Source organism: Medicago sativa, chromosome 7 (assembly GCF_051527215.1).
Source record: "Medicago sativa cultivar Bolivia chromosome 7, Bolivia_mono, whole genome shotgun sequence".
In the NCBI taxonomy this organism is placed as follows: Eukaryota; Viridiplantae; Streptophyta; class Magnoliopsida; order Fabales; family Fabaceae; genus Medicago; species Medicago sativa.
This window is the reverse complement of record NC_140755.1, coordinates 93782092-93802906: the sequence shown is the minus strand read 5'-3', so window position 1 is coordinate 93802906 and position 20815 is coordinate 93782092. Positions and strand designations below refer to the sequence as shown.

Below are 20815 nucleotides of genomic sequence, written 5' to 3'. Positions count from 1 at the left end.
TACATGTTGGATTTTGAATGCTTGATTTTCCTATCACTTTTTATTTTCTTCCATTCTTTTGCTTTTGCACGAGTTTTGCTTCTGGTCATTGACTGAAATCTGTTTCTAGTTATTGGCTGAAATCTGCCCTTCAAATGGAAAACTTTTCTTAATGCATTGTGTGACTGATGGATTCTACAACTTTCTAAATGTAAGATGTGATAAATCAGCATATTTGATGCCAAATCTAGAAACTGTTTGGGAAAATATGTGTCATAAGCAATCAGTTTAAAAGAAGCATGAAAATTGAAACAGAAAATTCAGGCAGTCAAGCTCATCTAAACTCTAAAGCAGCAAATTGCTTGTGGAAAGTTAACATATTACAGACAGAAATAATCAAGCCGTCAATGAACTGTTCAGCTAAACCTAGATGCCTAATAATCAAAGCACGCACAAAAGGAAAAACACCATTACTATTATTAGTATTTTGCTAAACCCTTCTGGCCAATCATCACCAACTTCTTGAAGTGCAGCAGCATCAAAACTATCTTGGGCTCATATTCAATATAGTTTTTCTTTTTCACTGTGTTAAAGCCTCATGTGTCAAATACATATTTTGAATCTAACAACTGTACAATAGGTGACAGATGGAATTAACAGAATATAACTCGGAAGAAAAACATACAGCGGATAATCCTTAATTTAACTGGATCCTGGATCAACCTTTTTGTTACACAAAAGTATAGCTCAACTACAAATTTCCAACTATTTTCCTACCAAATGCTAACATCTAACCTCTCGCAAGGATCATAACCATCATCCAACACCTGCAACCATAACTCTTCAAGCATTGTATATATGAGGTTCCTTTGTGGATGTGAACTATCTTCTGAGAAGAATATATGGAACTTATCCTTTACTTCTATCCAGCTTTGACCAGGAACCTTTTGTACACCCATTTGTTTCATTAACTTCCTTAGTTTGGCAACTTCTTCCCAATTGCCAGCAGAAGCATGTATGTTACAAAGCATCACCATTGCAGCAGAATTGGAAGGGTCAAGCTTTAGTATATTTCCTGCGCCTCGCTCTGCAATGTCAACATTATTATGAGTTTTACAAGCAGCAAGTAGAGTTTTCCATGCAGTAATGTCAGCGTCAAGTCCTGATTTCTGAATAAAGGTTTCTGCTTCATGCAAGCATCCAGCGCGAGCAAGCAAATCAACTATGCAAGAGAAGTGCTCTCTTGTTGGTGGAATCCCGTGTTCTGTTTCCATGGATTTATATAAGCGCCAACCTTCCTCCACCAATCCAATGTGACTGCACGCGCTGAGAGCGCCAAGATATGTGACCTCGTTAGGCTGAACGCCTAGATTCATCATAATTCTAAAGAGATTGAGAGCTTCATGTCCAAGTCCACACTGAGCATAACCAACAATTAAACTACTCCATGAGACTATATCTGGGTTCTGTGTTGAATCAAAAACATCCCGGGCGTGTGTAAGTGATCCACATTTCGCATACATGTCGATCAATCCATTGCACACAGAAACATCAAGTATTAGCCCACTTTTAATACTATAGCAATGGACTTGATTCCCCACTCCTAAAGATGTCAGTTCAGCACAAGTTCCTAATAAAGTAGTTATGGTGATACTGTCAGGTTTATTTCCAGAAAAATGCATTTCCTTATATAATCTGAAAATCTCTCCTTCTTGCTTTTTCTGCAAGCATGCTGAAAGAATAGCATTCCAAGAAACTAAGTTGGCATTTCCACTTATATCTCTGAAAACATTCAATGCATCGTGAAGATGTGAGCACTTCGTGTACATGGTTAGCAATGAGTTGCATACGGTTATTTCCTTATCAAAACCTATTTTCACAATGTAAGAATGAATCTGCCTGCCTTGGTTGAGTCTCACAGGGCTCCCACATGCGCAAAGTAAAGAAATAAAAGTAATGCTGTCTGGGATCAACCCAATCTGCATCATCTGACGGAAAAAATCTATAGCTTCATTTGCATCACCATTGTCAGCAAATGCTGCAATAATTGCATTCCAGGACACTATATCAGGGTTTTTAATCTGACAGAATGCCATCTTTGCCGAAGGTAAGAATCCGAATTTCGCATACATGTCACAGAGAGAGCATCCAGCAAAAACGTTCCTGCGTAAACCGAATTTAACACACATTCCATGGACTTGCTTTCCATACTCTAGTTCAAGAAGACTGCTGCAAGCACTGAAAACACTTCCAAATATAAACTCATTTGGCTGATACATGCCTCGCCTGAGCATATCTCTGAGAAGATATAAAGCTTCTATCCTATAACCAAGTTGAGTATACCCCGTAATCATGGAACCCCAAGAAATTAAATCCTTTGTAGGAATCATTGTAAATACATTGGAGGCATGATCAATTTGTCCAAAATTTGTATACATTGAAATAAGAGCATTTTGGGAAGTCAAGTGATGACCAAACCATGATTTAATGACATGGGCATGCAGTTGCCTTCCTAAATCTATATCGCCTGCAATGTAGCAAGCCTTAATTACGCTTCCAAAGGTTAATTGGTCTGGAAACTGACCCGACCGCGTCATTTGAATATACATGATGATGGCATCGTTCTCTTGACCGTTCTGTGAGTATCCAGAGATCATCAAAGTCCAAGAGACCACATTTGGCAGCTGCATTGTGTCAAAAACTTTTCTAGCATCCTTCATAGAACCACATTTTCCATACATATTAATCATATGATTTTGGAGAATTATGCTTGGTTGGTAGTTGGACTTTAAAAAGTGATCATGGATTTTCTTCGCGTAATCAAGAGATCTAAAGTTGGTGCAAGCCAAAACTAGACTCGTATAGGTGCTTGGTTCAAAATGGCTATTTGAATTCTTCAGATGAAAATCAAACGCTTCAAGCGCTTCCTTGTAATGCTGTTGCTTACACAGGAAGATTATGTAACTATTGGTTGGTAGCTCTTTACTGAGATTGGAGAAAATTGCAGGTTGTAGACTAGGTCTTACATAACTATGCATACGTCGAATTACGCTATGAATGGTCATAGATGGTTTGAGTTTCAGGGCAATGAAGTGGTCAGAAATGAGTGTTTCAAATGTTAATGTGTGAAAGATTAACACGAACGAGCCATGTCACTAACACTGCTATAGAATGCTAAAATCACTCTTCCTACAAGCTCTTAGTGGCATTTTTTCAAGCAGCTACTATGCAACAAAATTGCATTCTAAAATTTGAACTGCAAAAAGTGATAACTGAAAATAACGCACCTGAAAGTTTCTGTTCAGTATTCATAGACAGACACTGATAAACTACTTTGAGTTCACTCAAACGTAAGAAACAGAGAATATTAGTGTTGTGTTACTTGTGTTATTAGAGAGTTACAAAAGTACCCAACAATTTTGTCTTTTTCTATTTTTTTCCTTTTTCTTCGTCTTTTATTTCTTGTAATGGGACTAAATTAAAAATGATCTATAATGTGTAGTTATTGTAATTTAGCCCAATACCCGATTTTTGGTTTATGACAAAATATTGGGCACTTTTGTTGAGAAAAATTTGTTTCTAATTAATTGTTACTTTCAAAGTTCAATAAAATATTAAATGATATTTTAGCTATATTTCCCCTAGCTATGTATTGCATAGAGAGAAATATATAAAATAAGATATTAAATGATTAAGGCTATTACAGAAAATAGATAAACTATTCTATCAAAAATAATAAAATGTACTCCCTATGGATTCCACACAATCACTTAAAAAATAAATTATTGTTTTTTATTTATTCTTTTGACAATGTAATTATTGTTAATTATTAGTGGAATTTCTTAAATAAGTTTTTGAGATGTTAGAACAGAGGGATTGAGTGATTAAAACCAAAATGAAGGAGCTCCATTTTAAGATCTAAGTGTTATAGAAATTTAAATTCTGAAAATAGTGATAGTGCAGTGAGTTTTTTTTTTTATTTGAGCAAACTATTTTGGGGAACATATTAGCAACGTTTGGTGGTGTCTTTAGTAAAACATGGTAGCGTAAAAAGGAACAATTCAAATCAACATAATATGTGTGGAGCAAAAAATAAATCCAGCATAATATGGAGTATTACCTTAATTCTCACCCCCCACCTATTAGGCGTAGCACTTGTGTTACCTTAATTCTCACCCCCCACCTATTTGCAATAATCTATAAAAATAACCAACTGCAAAATCGCTGTGCCAGTTATTCTGCAAAGACATTCCACAGTCAATGTTTAATTAATATTTCAATGGACATTCCTCTTATTAGACTAGTCAACCCCAAATTATAAATTAAACCTCCCAAACGCCACCATAGGATAATCACTAATCAGTAATAATAATAGTTAAATGGACAGGTGCTACATATTATTGAATAGATGGATTGGTACCATCCCAACTGCTATTTGGTATAAGATAGCAACTCATGCTCTCACACTAATAATTTCTTTTTTATATTTCTATGTATATATATTACTTTTACTTCAAGTCACAACCAAGTGAAGCAATTCCTTACATATGAAATACCTCCAAACAAAAGCTAATATTTAGTTTGGTAGTACCAATCATAACCTCAACATTTCAAACGTTTCCATTAACAAATATGTGCTGCCACAAATGCACCTAAACTATATACTTTATTATTATAAAACCCTTCTCTTCATTCTGTTCCAACAATTACTCAATTTTATTCCATTCCAACCTGAATTTTTTGGTAAATTTTTTGCTTCTTTAGAAGATGGGTTCAGTAGAAAGGTCAAAGAAAAAAACCCATTTATGGAAGAAAGCAATGCTTCATTTTTCTTTATGTTTTGTGATGGGTTTTTTCACAGGTTTAGCTCCAACAGGTAAATCTTTAATATTTTCTAGCAAATTTGAAATTTCAGTCTCAAATATAACAGAAGTTGTAGCACCACAACCTTCTCAAATGTCAACAAAAAATGGTAACAAAAGTTGGACAGCTCCAGCACCTAGAATCCATAGCCAAAAAACAACAGCAGCAACAACAAAATTGCATGTAAAACCACTACCTCAATTGAAGCCTAAAAGACTTCTAATCATAGTAACACCAACAAGCACAAAACTACCTTATCAAAATGTTTTTTTGAGAAGATTGGCAAATACTATAAAGCTTGTTGATCAACCATTGCTTTGGATTGTTGTCGAAGCGAAAACCGAATCAACTGAATTGCCAGAGATATTGAGGAAAACTGGTATCATGTATAGGCATGTTGTTTTCAGTGAAGAGTTCATGGACTTGGAAGCTGAATTGAATCATCAAAGAAATTTAGCTCTTAGACACATTGAGCATCATAGACTAAGTGGGATTGTTCACTTTGCTGGCCTTTCTAATGTTTATGATCTTCAATTCTTCCAACAGCTTAGAGATATTGAGTATGCCTTTCTACCCCTTCTATTTGCTAAACTAATTTTAGTTCTATATTTACATTATTTATTTACAATGTTAATTTGTTATGTCTAATGGAATAGTGCATTCTCCTAATTTTAATGTAGCTAGTAGGTTCTTAAAAAAAATGTAGCTAGTAGGTGGAAGTTTTAAAAATAAACAACTTTTTTCAATTGGATGGAAAAAAGGCTAGTAAGAAAATCTTTAGGTATACCTAACACTAGTGATGATGATTATAATAATCAGAGTGAGCTTAAATTTAGTCCCTCGAATTTTAGTGACACCAATAAATTTGGTTTTTGATATTAACAAAAATTTTAAAATGTCAAAAAATTTGAAGTTCGATATCGCATTAATCATTCTAAAAACATCTCAGGACAAAACTGTCCATTCAAAAAGACTAAAGTGATTGATGATTTTCAATTTCACTGATCATTTGAGAATTTAGTTGATTGATTTTAAATACCAAATTGTTAAATATCTACACTTAAAAAAAATTATATTGGTGATATACTATAAAAATGACAGTAATCTACAAACATGATATTTCACACTTCCTAGGTGATTTTATTTCACACTTCCTAGGTGATTTGAAAAGAAAAAAAGAAAACTAATGTGCTTCAATCTTAATTATGTATTCATTTGACAATTGAGCAGGGTCTTTGGAACATGGCCAACGGCATTATTACTTGCAAATAGAAAAAGAGTGATAATTGAAGGACCAGTTTGTGACTCTTCTCAAGTCATTGGATGGCATTTAAGAAGTATGAACAATGAGACAATCACTTCTCCCATTCATATTTCAAGTTTTGCATTCAATAGCTCCATTCTCTGGGACCCTGAGAGATGGGGTCGAACTTCATCAGTTAAGGATACTTCTCAGGTAAATGTTATAATTACACATCATGGATTACTATCTAAATTATTTTTTTTATCAAAACCAAACTTCAATTGGTATATGTTGTTTATGACATGTTTGATAGCATTCTGATAAGACCTTGACTTATTTTTATTTTTATAAAGACTAAAATTGTTACCGAAAATATTGTGAAGATTAAAATTTGAAGAAAAGTTGTATGCGGACTATTTTCTTTGATGTTGAAATTTTATAGAGTAAAAACATATTTAACTTTTTTAATAATATTTCTTTGAAGCAACTTTTTTTTTTTTAATAAATTTACTCTATCATTTACGCTCTGATAGGAACTTTTAAAGTTGCTTCAATAATAAAACTCTGGGGAGGCCCTGTGCAAGTGCATCAAGGCCCTTGGCACGGGGCCTCAAAATTTGAAAAAAGCGAAAAAAAAACTTGTACCTACGGCCGAAATCCGTCACTAAATATCTATTTTCGTAGGTAAAAGTCTGAAAGACGACAATTTTGCTGTCAATTATGCATTATCCATAGGTAAATTCCTATTTGTCTATGGGTAAAGGCCCTATTTAAGCCATTACTCATATATTTAACTGTGTTAGATTTTTTTTCAATTATTTTTAAATGAAAAATTGTCAAGTTTATAACGGGGCCTCCGAATTGTCGGGGACGGCCCTAAACTCAAATAAATTGCTTCAAATACACTTATAAAGTTAGGTTGGATATCTTGTTGGTCTCTAAAATAGACAAACTTAATTTTTTTTTTTTTTTGAAGGAAGACAAACTTAATCTTTAAAAACTGAAAGAATAAAAATGTTAAATAGTTTGGTTGGATATATCTATTTGGTCTCTCAAATAGTTTTTTTTTTTAATGGAAAAGTTTAACTAGTTGATAATTATGTTAAAACTCATTCTTAAATGAACATGATCATGCCTTCACTGCTTGAAATTTTATTTGCGTTTAGCTAACATTTACCCAACCTCATCCAACTACTTTAAAAAGGAAAAATCGTACGCAAGAATAAAAAAACTAGGTAATATATAATGACAACATGATTGACAATTTGAACTAATCACATTAAAAAAATTAATTATGTAGTGTTTTCTACTCCGCATAATGTCTATGACATGTGATAATGCATTTGGCTTCCTTTTACTCCAAGATAGAACCTACTTTAGATATATCTCAATTAGAAATCTTAGTCCACATGAAATGCAAAGTGACAAAATATACTCATCAACAATGTCACTTTTATTTTAACTATGAATATGAATGAATAACCTCTACTCTACCTAAGAGCTTTGTTGCTATTTTGTCCTAATTTGAGGCTACTTCTTTTGTGGTTATCCTAGAACTCAATCAAGTTTGTGAAGCAAGTAGTTCTAGAAGATGAGGCTAAGTTGAAGGGAATTCCACCGTACTGCTCCAAAATCTTGCTATGGCGTTTCAACTTTTTTTATGCACGCACCATTTCCAAGCACTAGTTTCTAACTACTATACATCATATGTTAGGGGAATGATAGAGAAAATAACGAATATTGAAGCAAGTCAGAAATTGCCAGTACAAGAGTTGCTTTCATACTACAAAATATATGAAATTTATTCATTTTTTACCTTTGTAATTGTCTTCCGTATATATTTTTTATTTGTGTTCAAAAATTTTGTTAGCTTACGTAAAAGGATCTTGTCCTATGAAGCAAAACATTTGAAGCATGTTTGATTATTTTTTTAACAAAAAGGTTCTCAACTCTAAAGCAAATTTGTTATTGTTTGTTTTTCTTTCTTTGGTTTAGAATTCATTCACCAAACTAGTGGATAATGCTTGGACCTCTCACTTTTGGTCGAGCATATGATAAGACCTATTTGGTTAGGAGATTGCTTTTGTCACATCCAATATTAGTTTGGAAGTATGCATGTGAAAAATTTATCAAATTTTGTATGCTTGCGGATAATTTGTGCCTAGATACTCATTTCTGAAAAAAGATGGGGGATTTTAATAGAGAACACGGAGAAAGCAACACTTATTAGTTTAAGGAAGCAACCAAGTTAAGTGCTTATTATTGTGGCTTATTTAAAACTCGCATATATGATTGGTCGTAATGTGTTAAGGTTATCGAATATTTACACTTAGAGTGTATGAAAATTAAACTCTTTAAAAAAATGTCAAAAATCATTTATCAAAAATAATTTTCAAGAAAATCTACTCGAAAGTCAAAACAACTTCTAATTTGAAGCAATTTTTAGAGTTATTTTAGATTGTCATTCTTTTTAAAAAAGATGATATATTTTAAGATTGATAATTTTATTTAATAAAATATATTTTTACGAAAAAAAAATTAACAAACATGTTCTTAGTTTTTTTTAAAACAGAAATATCAAACATGTTCTTAATTTTATGTTTATAAGTAATACATACGCTTATAGATAAAAATAGATAAAAATGGATTTCATATGTGAGTATAACTCAGTTGATAGAAACATTCCATTATATATATAAAAGTCAAAATTCAAATTCTAAATTTCTCATTTATTCACCTTAAAAGGTAGAATTCTAGCTACTAAGCTATTTGAGAAAAAAAATGAAAAAATATATGTAAACGAATTCAAAATCAGCACACCTTTCTTGTGTCCATTCATGACTTCATGTGACTCCATATCGACCTTTAATGCGATTCACATGTTTTAGCTTGGAAAAAACCGTAAAATTTGATTGATATCCATACTAACAGTGTTGTTGTTGTCACTTCTTATCCAAAATAAAATGATATTTATTTGTTAAGGGAAACTATGAATTCGAAATTTTACCAAAAGAGATCAAATTATATAAGATAGTCAGAAATCTATCACGATAATTTTGAAAAAGATGAAAAATAAGGAAATTATCATTATTTAAAAATTAAAATAGTATTAGTGATCATTTTACAACTGTCGAGAGAATTCAAACTCCTGCGTTTGGCCGGTATCTTCAAGTTGAATAGTTCTGTTCTTTAAAAAAAACATGAATAGGACTGTAAAAGTGACAAACTTTTCTCTAGCTATTTTATCAAAGTGTGTATTTACGGTACAGTTTAAAACTTAACAATCATTGACTAATTAAGCTGAAAGATGATTTTATCATTAACTATTATAATTTGATGATGTTGTTTAATAAAATATTAGTAGTATAAACTTGTAATGGTTTGTAACCATCTTGCTAATGCTAGCATGTTTAGAAGGATGTTGACGTTTATATATAGCTAGGTTCGGTAACGTCATCTTCATTGTAGATGATACTACTTAAATCAAACAAAAATGGTTCTATCCATGTGTTCAAGACGTGAGCAATTCAAAAAAGTTCAAAATTATTTGATTCAGAATTATTTCTTGTACAGCTTAGGATCGTTATTTATGAATTATTTAGCAACTAATTGGGGGGGTTTCTTGGAAAATCCATATCACCGATTATAGGTAAAAAGTACAGTTAGTAAAAGTTTGCATTAAAATGTATTTTTTATTTTTCTTAAATTTGAACAGATAAATTAAAACATGCTTTCAAATTAGTATATGACGATGTATACAACAAATATTTTTTGATAATATTTTTTTGCTTGATTTTTTTTAATAATAATGCTTTTTTAATAATATTACTTATACTGTGTTTCATAAAAGGAAGACATATCTTAGTATTTTTGTATCATTCATGGTTTTTTCAAATTAAAACATGCTTTCAAATTAGTATATGACGATGTATACAACAAATATTTTTTGATAATATTTTTTTGCTTGATTTTTTTTAATAATAATGCTTTTTTAATAATATTACTTATACTGTGTTTCATAAAAGGAAGACATATCTTAGTATTTTTGTATCATTCATGGTTTTTTCATTCTTTTCAGACTTCTCGACAGGGTTTTTTCAAAGGTAGGCAAATATGATTGCACATACTCATGCAATAGTGGCCACTTCTTGTGCTAGTCATCAATCACTCGATTTTGTAACTCCTTGTACTCCTTCTATTTTATAATAGTTGTCACTTTTGCATTTTTTTTTTCTCTGTCTTAAAATAAACTCGTCTTAACTACTCCATTAACTACAATTAAAATATTAATACAATATTTATTATTTTTTCCACTAATATACCTTCATTCATTAACTTTTTGTTTTGAGTGAACTAGTGTGATTTTTATTTCATAAAAAAGGTAAACACATAAATTTCACTCTATAGTTTGGATGAGAAACTAAACTTCTTTGCAATGAGAATTATAACTTCAAATTCAAATATACGTTAGAGGTGATACATATACATAATGCTTTAAAATTTTAGGTGGAGATATAATGTCTACCTCTCACGTGGTTCTTGAGTATTGGCTCATTGCGACTTTGGTCGTTTTCCGCACTCCCCAACAATAGTTATCAAAGTTTTGGTCCAAGAATAGGAAGTGGGAGACTCGTATTGTGTGGGGAGATTGTTGAATTCAAGTGTGAGTGGTTAGTTTTGCAACGACTGTAAATGAGTAAAATGTTGGATACATAATGTCTTAAGATTTTATGTGAAGATGTAGCGTCTTTCTCTTTTGCGGTCTTAGAGTATTGACATGTTACTTCTAGAGTTCCACGAGGCTCCCCAACAATAACCTCGTATATCATATGATGACCAGACTCAAGGTCGAAGAGGAACCTAACCACTCGTGTGAATTTATAATGAAGAGGGACACCAAGATTATTATACTTGAATTTGATCATAAGTGAACCATAGATGTCATCTACGATGAACCTAGCTTCCCTTATGAATTGCTAATCAAGAACGACACCAAGAAACAGATGTCCTTGATAAGGTACGAGCATCATGCACATTGACGATGTGGACATGAAGTTGAAATTTATAGTCTCTTTACAAATTCCAATCTATAATGTAGATGAAAAACCCAACAAAAAAAAAAATCGCACTGAAAATTGTACCTCTAAATTTAAATATAACTGTTGCTTCATTGTATATGACATCCATGACTCGCTCATGGTAAAATTCAAAGATAACAACCTCATGTGTCATGTGCATAAACATTCAAGGTTAAAGAGAAACTTAGCTACCCTTGTGAATTTCTAACTAAGAGGGACGCCAAGGTAGTTATCTTTGAATCTTATGCAAACAAGTCATAGATGCCATCCATAACGATTCTATCTGTCTTGATGAATTTCTAACCAAGAGCGGCACTAAGAAATAGCTATCCTTAAAGAGTACGAGCATCATGCACATTGATTATATGGATGAAAAACTAAACTTCTTTGCACCGAAAGTTGTAAATCTAAATCGTTTGCGTTCAAATTCAAGGTCAAAGAGGAACCTAGCTACTCTTGTGAATTTCTAACCAAGAGAAACGAACTTATACAAAGGTGCTAAGAAAAAAATCAAATCAACATAATACCAAACATACATTTATTTAAAATTTTATTTGTTATTCGTTCCAATCTAAAGTTAAATGAATTTAATATATATTTATATTTATTTTATTATTTTTATATCACATTTTATAAATTATTCAATATATATATATATATATATATATATATTATTATTATTTTTAAGACTTTTAAAGGTAATATCTTCTATTCTTCTAAAGACCTATTTTTTTAAGGAAAAGCAAAGTAATACACTTGATAATATTTTTTTTTTCATCAAATAGTTCAGTTTAATCTGTAAATATTTTTAAATAAAACAACTTTTTTGTCCATTGCATTATCAAAATCATTTAAACAACTTTTTATCTCATTCCTATTTTCTATTTCCCTATATTGCCAATCCAAATATAGGCATCGCTAGTTAGCTAGTACTAGCTCTGTAGCAGTAAATAACTTCCCTTTAAACCCAAGTTCGTACCATATTAACTAACTTAGTAACATACTATCACAAGAAGTTGAACACTCACTCCAACACATTTATGGCAACCCATCTCACTTGAGGTTGAAAGCATAAGAATTTCCCATAAAACAAATATTATCGATATTTTTTTTCCAATTAACCTCAGGCTAAAAAAAATATTATCTCTATCAATTTAGATAGGCTCACCAAGATAAATATTATCAATTGTTGATTAATAAATTAAATAGTAACCTAGTCAAAAACTAAATTAAATATTACTCCATAATCCATTAAAAATAACATCTCTTAATTTTATTTTTTTTAAGTAAACATCTCTTAATTTGTTGACTTTATATTTGATAAGATCCAAATACATTGCAATTAAGCACAAGATCATACATGAACAAGTAGTGGGGCCTAGTGGGACCAACAAACACAAGTGAACAATGTCCCAATATTAGTAGAAGAAACAGCTGTTGTTATAATTCAAACTAAATAAACTCTCTTCTTCTCTTTGTCATTTGTCAAGATCTGATTTTTCCCTCTTTACAGGAACATGTATTAAAGGTGTGGTTTGGTTGGTTCAACTTTGATCTTCTTCAAGTTTTAATTGGCTCATTTCAGATCTTTCACTTCATTCATTCAGGTATTATTCCCATTGCACCTTCTTCAAGAGAGATAAATTTAGCATTTCTATTGTTTTTGATTCAATTTTATAAAGAGAATGTCAATTAATTGATTTTCCCAACTTTGATTTAGATTGAATTAATTAATACATACTACTACTAATAGGGAAGGATTAGGAGTTTGAATGGATTGTTACTTGTTAGCATAAAAGTTTGTATTTGACTATTCTTTTCCATTGAAAAAATTGATTATATTTGCATTTTTCCACACAGATTAAAACATGCTAATATCAATGGCTTTTAATGATTTATAAGCTAATTTCACTGCTTTTTTCAATTTTAATAAAGATATTTTTTCAGATCTTCAATTTTTTTCCTTCTTTTTGTGATATAAAGGATCAAATTAAGGAATGCCAAGAAGATAATGGGGAAGAAGGGAAATTGGTTTTCTACAGTGAAGAAAGCTCTCAGCCCTGACTCAAAGGTATGAAAATAAAAAAATAATAATATATTAAATTTAGCTCAATTTTATGTGATATTTCTTATAATTTTACATTTTTTGTTGTTTCAGAAATCAAGTAAATCAAAAAAGAAATGGTTTGGGAAGCAAAAATTGCAGACTTCAGACCCCTCTGTAGAAATCGATACAGCACCGCCTCTTCCTCCGCCAGAAGATATTAAATTAACTGATATTGAAAATCAAAACAATCACCATCATGTTGCTGAAATTACAACTGTGGTGGATGTCGAGGAACCTGTTCGTTCTGTTCAGACAGCAGTTGTTAAGACTCAAGCTGCTGCAGTTTCTCATTTTGCTGGTAAACCAAAGGATGAAGTGGCAGCAATCAAGATTCAAACAGCTTTTCGGGGATACTTGGTATGTGTTGCAATCTCTCCCTCATTTTCAAATTTGTTCGCTGCAACATTCGATGAGTTCTTTTGATTTCAAATGTTTACTTTAACAGTATATCGTTAAACTTTTACTCATTGAATGTATTCTATATATGCAGAATAATGAGGCTTTAAGAGGCAGTCAATAATCGCTGCAAAACAAAATTTATCATTTTGAAATACCTTTCGGACTAAACTGTCTTTTAAAATCATTTAGGCAAGAAGAGCATTGCGGGCTTTAAGAGGGCTGGTGAGATTGAAAACATTGATGGAAGGGCCGATTGTAAAACGCCAAGCCATGAGTACCCTCCGCTCAATGCAGACGTTAGCTCGTGTGCAATCTCAGATTCGTTCTAGGAGGGTCAGAATGTTAGAGGAGAATCAGGCTTTACAGAGACAGCTCTTACAGAAGCACGCAAGGGAGCTTGAAACCATGCGGGTATGGGTTTCTTTCCTTTAACATTTTTTTAAAATGCTAATCTCTCAACATTGGACCAACGCTTATTTGACTTCGTTTGTAATGGTTTTTTACTTGTCCCGAATTTTCATTATAGATTGGGGAGGAATGGGACGATAGCCTACAATCTAAAGAACAAATTGAAGCCAAATTACTGAGCAAGTATGAGGCTACTATGCGAAGAGAAAGAGCACTGGCTTATGCATTCACTCATCAGGTTTTCTATTTCTCTTGTTAACTTAGATATGCGAGGAAAATAGTTGAATTTTTTTTAGATGAATTGGAAGACACATGAAATTTTTTCACATAATTTGAAGAATTAAAAAAATGAGAATCCAAGCTTTCATGTTATGTTCTGGAGCTTTTCTGAAGTGAATAATTCACTTTAGAGAATAATGTAAGATATGTCAACGACCATTGATCGGAAAATAAAAATTGTTGATATTGCATAGAGATGCATAACAAATAGCAAATCATAGAAATGTTAAAATGTTTGCCCGTGATTTTCTCATCAGCAGTTGAGATGTCTACTATTTCTAGTGAAAGCTTGTTGATGAGTCAAATCACTTACTTTATTTGTTATTTCCTTATCCTACTTGAAGTTGTTGCTCTTTTTGCCTAAAACTTATAACCAATTTAGTTTGAAAATATTTTTAAAATTGCTTTTTACGAATAGTACCAAAATTGTCACCTTTCTTCACTTTTGTTTCCTATTTTTGAAGATCTATATAGAAGAGGATGAAAACAAGAGGGGGTGAAATCACCCTTTCTATAACAAATGTTTAAAAGCAATTAATGAAAATAATGTCCTTTTGTAATTATAATTAAAATCATGAAATGACAACTGAAAATAACTTAGGCTTGATAAATGCAAGAATCCTTTCATGTAGTCACTATCTTCATAACCATTTCCTCTGCTTAAACCTCTGCAACCTCCTTTCCCACTGCCACGTTGATTTTTTTGCATAATAAAATAATCCAATAATATGCTTAATTCAGTTGCAGTATAATGTCTTCTTCAATTTTTGCCAATAGAGATATTTGGATAGTGGAATAACACCGCATATTATGTGATGTCCTATTATAATTTGAATGAATTGAAGTGTCTTGCTATGATTTTTTGCTTAATACTGCAAGTGTAATATTGTGACAGCAAAACTCGAAGAACTCGTCTAGATCTATGAATCCAATGTTTGTGGATCCCACCAATCCTACTTGGGGGTGGAGCTGGATAGAACGATGGATGGCTGCCCGACCTTGGGAGAGCCGTGGCGTTGTTGATAAAGAACTGAATGATCATTCATCTGTTAAAAGTTCGAGCCGCAGCATTATAGGTGGAGAAATCAGCAAATCATTTGCCCGTTTCCAGCTCAACTCTGAAATACATTCTCCAGTAGCGAGCCAAAATCCTGGCTCACCCAGCTTTCAGTCCAATTCAACTCCTACTAAGCCGGGTTCTGCTTCAGTTGCTAGGAAACTGAAGAAGGCGAGTCCAAAGGGAAGTTGGGTTATGGATGATGACTCCAAAAGCATGGCAAGTGTACAGTCAGATCGGTTCCGCAGGCACTCTATTGCCGGGTCATCAGTTAGAGATGATGAGAGTCTTGCTAGCTCTCCATCAGTTCCAAGTTATATGGTGCCGACTCAATCTGCGAAAGCTAGGTTGAGAACACAAAGTCAAAGTCCATTAGCAAAAGAAAATGGCAAACAAGAAAAGGGGTCCTTTGGAACTGCGAAAAAGCGCCTTTCTTACCCGGCTTCGCCTGCGAGGCCAAGGCGTCATTCAGGTCCACCGAAGGTAGAAACCGCCATAAATGCAGAGTTACCTGTGAGCAATGGTGTGGCCAGTTGATTATATAATAATCAGAGTGAAAGGACAGAAATCATTAAAGTAGGATTGAAGACATCACTGAAGAAATAAAAACAAAAGTTCATTTACATTGAGTGTTCTTTTTTATTTATTTACTTGTCCTATTTTTATGTGTATCCAAACATTTCATTAATACTTTTGATTTGGGGTGAAATTTGTTTTACTTACCATATTAATCAATTTGTATTTTCATTTACATTCTTTACCATTGACCTTGAGGGGAAGAAATTTGGTTCATGTTGATCTTGTGACGGGAGGATGAATCTGCTGTCAGAATCCATTCTGTGTTTCATCAACAAGGAGGAATATGATTCTGCTTGAAGCTCCTTTTTCTCTTTTTTTCATAAACTGAAGTTTGAAACTCTTGATTCTAAATGTGGTATATAAGTGCAAATTTGATTTCTTTGTTTTATTTCTTTGATGCTACTATGTTTTGCTGTAAAAATTACTATTATAACTAAAGATAGCTTACATTGCTATTATACTGGCATAATTTTCTTTGTAACTTCTCAGTTCTCATCCATGCAATGGATCCAGGGCTGGGCAAAATTAACGGTTAACCGAACCGAACCGGTTAACCGAACCGAACCATATTAAAATTAACTGAACCATTTCACAAATTTATGAACTTTACCATTATTTTGATAACAGTTAATTAACCGAACCGAACCATTAATAACCACAGTTATCCAAACCGAACCGAACCGAACCATTAAGCATATCTATTTAAAACCAACTTATTTAAAAAAAAACAACTTATTTTAAAATAACTTATTTTATGCAAAACAACTTATTTTAAAATCAACTTATTCAAAACAGCTTATTCAAAATAACTTATTCAAAATAGCTTATTTATGTCAAACAGCTTATTAGGATCTCTTTTTTCAAAATAACTTATTCAAAACAGCTTATTTATACAAAACGGCTTATCAAGATCTCTTTTTTCAAAACTACTTATTCAAAACAACTTATTTATGCAAAACAGCTTATTAGGATCTCTTTTTTCAAAATAACTTATTTAAAATAGCTTATTTATGTAAAACAGCTTATTAGGATCTCTTTTTTCAAAATAACTTATTTATTTATGTAAAACAGCTTATTAGGATCTGTTTTTTCAAAATAACTTATTCAAAACAGCTTATTTATGTAAAACAGCTTATTAGGATCTCTTTTTTAAAAAACAACTTATTCAAAACAAGTTGTTTCGAATAAGTTATTTATGCTAAACAACTTATTTATGTAAAACAGCTTGTTAGAATCTCTTATATCATATGCTGCTACACATCGTATATTGTCCTATTTTGCCTTGGAACTCACGGAAACAATTTATTCAAGGCATTTAGACTTTGCAGTTTGCACTCATTTCCGAGACAATTGTGCATGAAATCTTGACAAGTATGAATCTTAGTTCTTTATATCTCTCTTAACTTGAAGGGAATTATTTCTCAAAAATAACTAAAGCCCTTGAGTTGTTATGTACTGGCGGTGGTTTGTAGAATTGAAATTGGCATTAGGTGAGAGCAGACATGGTCAGACAAGTGGTTATAAAAGATATTTTAATCATGGAGGGATTCAAATATTATATTTCACTATGCCAGTGCTAATTATTATTTTAATTTATCTTCTACTATATTCAAATAAGTTGTTTTGAATACGTTATTTTGAAAAAAGAGATCTTAATAAGCTGTTTTGCATAAATAAGCTGTTTCAAATAAGTTATTTTGAAAAACGAAATCCTAATAAGTTGTTTTGCATAAATAAGTTGTTTCGAATATAAACAAAGAGATCTTAATATTTTTTTGCATAAATAAGTTGTTTTGAATAAGTTATTTTGAAAAAATAGATCCTAATAAGCTATTTTGCATAAATATGCTGTTTTGAATAAGTAGTTTTGAAAAAATAGATCCTAATAAGCTGTTTTGCATAAATAAGTTGTTTTGAATAAGTAGTTTTGAAAAAATAGATCCTAATAAGCTGTTTTACATAAATAAGCTATTTTGAATAAGTTATTTTGAAAAAAGAGACCAAAATAAGCTGTTTTGCATAAATAAGTTGTTTTGAATAAGTAGTTTTGAAAAAAGAGATCTTGATAAGCCGTTTTGTATAAATAAGTTGTTTTGAATAAGTTGTTTTTTAAAAAGAGATCCTAATAAGCTGTTTCGTATAAACAAGTTGTTTTGAATAAGTTGTTTCTTGGAAAAAGATCCTAATAAACTGTTTTACATAAATAAGTTGTTTCGAATAAGTTATTTTGAAAAATGAGATCCTAATAAGCTGTTTTGCATAAATAAGCTGTTTTGAATAAGTTGATTTTAAAGTAAGTTGTTTTGCATAAAATAAGTTATTTTAAAATAAGTTGTTTTTTTAAAATAAGCTGGTTTTAAATAGATATGCTTAATGGTTTGGTTCGGTTCGGTTAATAGGCAAGAAAACGGTTAACCGAACCATAACTTTGGTTCGGTTCGGTTACTTCCAAAACTTAAACGGTTCGGTTCGGTTCGGTTATTCCGAACCATTTCACCAATTGGGTCAGTTCGGTTAATATGGATAACCGAACCATGCCCAGCCCTAAATGGATCTATCAATCTATTTATCCATCTATAAGAAAACTTATGCTTAGTCATGAGTGTATATGCTAGTTAAATAGTATAAAACAAGGTTTAAAGAATTAAGAAATTGTCAAGGTGATTTGCTGCCATTTTAGAGCTTATTATTTAACTTATGCATCTGCAGCTCCTCAGAGAAGGGACCAATGCTAACATGCACATTTATTTTATCTATCCATCTGTTATTACTGGTTTTTCCCGGTTTCTTTCTCTTGATGGTGGGGATTTTGGGGATACATACTTATTATTTATCAACAATTGGTGGTTGAAGTGGGGTCTTACAGCACACAGTGGTACTATGCGTGATCCCTCTCTATCATTCTGCAAGGTGATTGGCCCATTTTTATCAACTAAATTAGAAATCTCAGTTGTCTTAAAAGTATGCATGTTGGTAAAAATAAAATCCCTTGTCTGATTGCTAGATTACATAATTTCATCTTAAATTAATATTAACAATAACAGAACTAAATGAGCTTGCATTACTCATTCTCTATAGAACTAAGTATGTGTTTGTGCAAGCGGTGGGAAAATCAATTCAGCGGCAAAAAACCACGTTTGAGAAGAAGCTACCTTTTGGAGCTTCTTGGAATCACGGTGGAAAATGCCTCGTAACGCGCAAAAGGTGTTTTTGCCGTGATCCCAAACACACCCTAAATGAGCTTGCATTACTCATTCTCTGACAGTGGACCAAATGTACCTTATGTTTGTAACTTTGTATTGTATGCGACTGCTTAAACAGTTGGCACATTTTGTTTGTTGCCTCAATGAAAACTTGAGAATTTTATGCTTTGATTATTATATAAATTATTTTTTAATAAATGAAAATTTATAAAATAATTTTGTTTAATGAGTTTAAAAAAAAATTACTCCCTCCGTTTCAAAATGAATGTCACTGTCACTTTCCAATGCAATAAAAACTTTTTTTCTTCAATTGTACCATCCAATTAATACTCTGCACACCACTTCCAAAGTATTACTTTTAAAACTAACCAATAGTTAATAAGGATAATTTGGTAAAATAACCATTCTCTTTCTTTTAATCATTGCATTTCTTAATACTATGTGTGTAAACACCTGAAACTTCTTAATACTATGTGTGTAAACACCTGAAACGACATTCATTTTGAAACGGATGGAGTAAAATACCCGTAACAGTAGTACTAAGTTGTTCGATGGTAAGTGGGACATGCTATCAAAGAGAAATCAAAGTTCAGATTTTAGAGTTTAGAAAGTCTCATAGTAGTTGCAACCATGTCGGGTTAATCTCATAACAATGTTTGTCAGGACACTAATCACTTGGTCAAAGACAGTGAAAAAGACACGAACAAACCACTAATGTTGGTTTCTACTTTAGTCTTTACATGTATTCATTCACATTTAGCTTTCCCTCAGGCTTCTTTTTACTGCTTAGCTTGACGTTTAAGCAAACTTCATACCTAACACTGAACTTTACTTTTTTTTTAAAGCACAAGGATTCCAGTTGAAGGAAGAAAAAGTTGGAAATTCATACGAATAACCTGTAATTATAATTATAATATGCTTAAGCTTAACATTTCCCAAAAACCCTTTCAAATCTCCAAGAATTGTTGGTTGCTGAATGCTGACTTGCTTCCTGTTTGGTTGCATGTAACTTCAATTTATTTTAAAAGAAAATAAACCATCAAAATAATTCAAGTTGTGGTACAACTCACTCAAAGACTACTTGATCTCATAAACAGGTGGAGATTCTCTACAATTCTTAAAAAAAATATAAAACTTCATTACTACTACCTCCGTTCCTTTTTAACTGTCACATTTTGACATTTTACATAAACCAAGACAATCAATAAATGTTGCTGCTTTTGATACAATAATTTCTATTTTTACTATAATAACCTTATTTATTTAATTATCTCATTACATATATTTCTCTCTCCACAATAATAAATAAGGGTAATATTAGTAAGATAACATTTAATGTTGCATTGAACTATGTAAAGTGACACTTAAATAGGAACAAAAAAATTCTCCAAAAGTGACACTTAAAAAGGAACGGAGGGAGTATAATTTTTGGCATAAAGTTGAAGACTTAATTATGTCACTAAATTTTAGAGATGCTCACCTTTATGCACACTAAACTACAGTAATGAAACTCTTCATTTTTTTTCAATTGTATGTCGCTAAACTCCCTTCTTCTCTTTTCAATTAAGAGGTGATAGCTGAAGCAATGAACTCCATTTTGAATAAGCCATCAAACCCCAA

The 20815-nt window shown here is 31.8% G+C and overlaps 3 protein-coding genes and 1 long non-coding RNA gene across 5 annotated transcripts; 2 read left to right on the top strand and 2 right to left on the bottom strand.

The window, feature by feature from the left end:
- Positions 1-227: 227 nt before the first annotated feature.
- LOC146910476 (Tetratricopeptide repeat (TPR)-like superfamily protein) lies at positions 228-3458 on the bottom strand. The gene has a single exon (XM_085730260.1). It carries the CDS (start codon positions 3042-3044, stop codon positions 753-755), a length of 2292 nt encoding a protein of 763 aa, XP_085586386.1. The 5' UTR covers positions 3045-3458; the 3' UTR covers positions 228-752.
- A 1225-nt stretch (positions 3459-4683) lies between these two features.
- Positions 4684-8025, top strand: IRX9 (Nucleotide-diphospho-sugar transferases superfamily protein). The gene is made up of 3 exons (XM_085727785.1): positions 4684-5402; positions 6073-6298; positions 7640-8025. Exons 1-3 carry the CDS (start codon positions 4747-4749, stop codon positions 7769-7771), a joined length of 1014 nt encoding a protein of 337 aa, XP_085583911.1. The 5' UTR covers positions 4684-4746; the 3' UTR covers positions 7772-8025.
- Positions 8026-12612: 4587 nt separating this feature from the next.
- IQD1 (IQ-domain 1) lies at positions 12613-16164 on the top strand. 2 transcript variants are annotated; one of them, XM_085727784.1, is made up of 6 exons: positions 12613-12765; positions 13146-13234; positions 13322-13627; positions 13859-14080; positions 14196-14315; positions 15252-16164. In XM_085727784.1, the coding sequence occupies exons 2-6, from the start codon at positions 13175-13177 to the stop codon at positions 15948-15950; spliced, it is 1407 nt and encodes a 468-aa protein (XP_085583910.1). In that variant the 5' UTR covers positions 12613-12765; positions 13146-13174; the 3' UTR covers positions 15951-16164. The 2 variants fall into 2 exon arrangements, with proteins under 2 accessions (XP_085583910.1, XP_085583908.1); XM_085727782.1 differs by having other exon boundaries at positions 12613-12770; positions 13147-13234.
- A 3890-nt stretch (positions 16165-20054) lies between these two features.
- LOC146910473 (uncharacterized) lies at positions 20055-20804 on the bottom strand. Its single transcript, XR_015020713.1, has 2 exons — positions 20676-20804; positions 20055-20204 (listed from the first exon to the last, which is right to left on the bottom strand). It is a non-coding gene; the product is annotated as an uncharacterized LOC146910473 (long non-coding RNA).
- Positions 20805-20815: the final 11 nt, after the last annotated feature.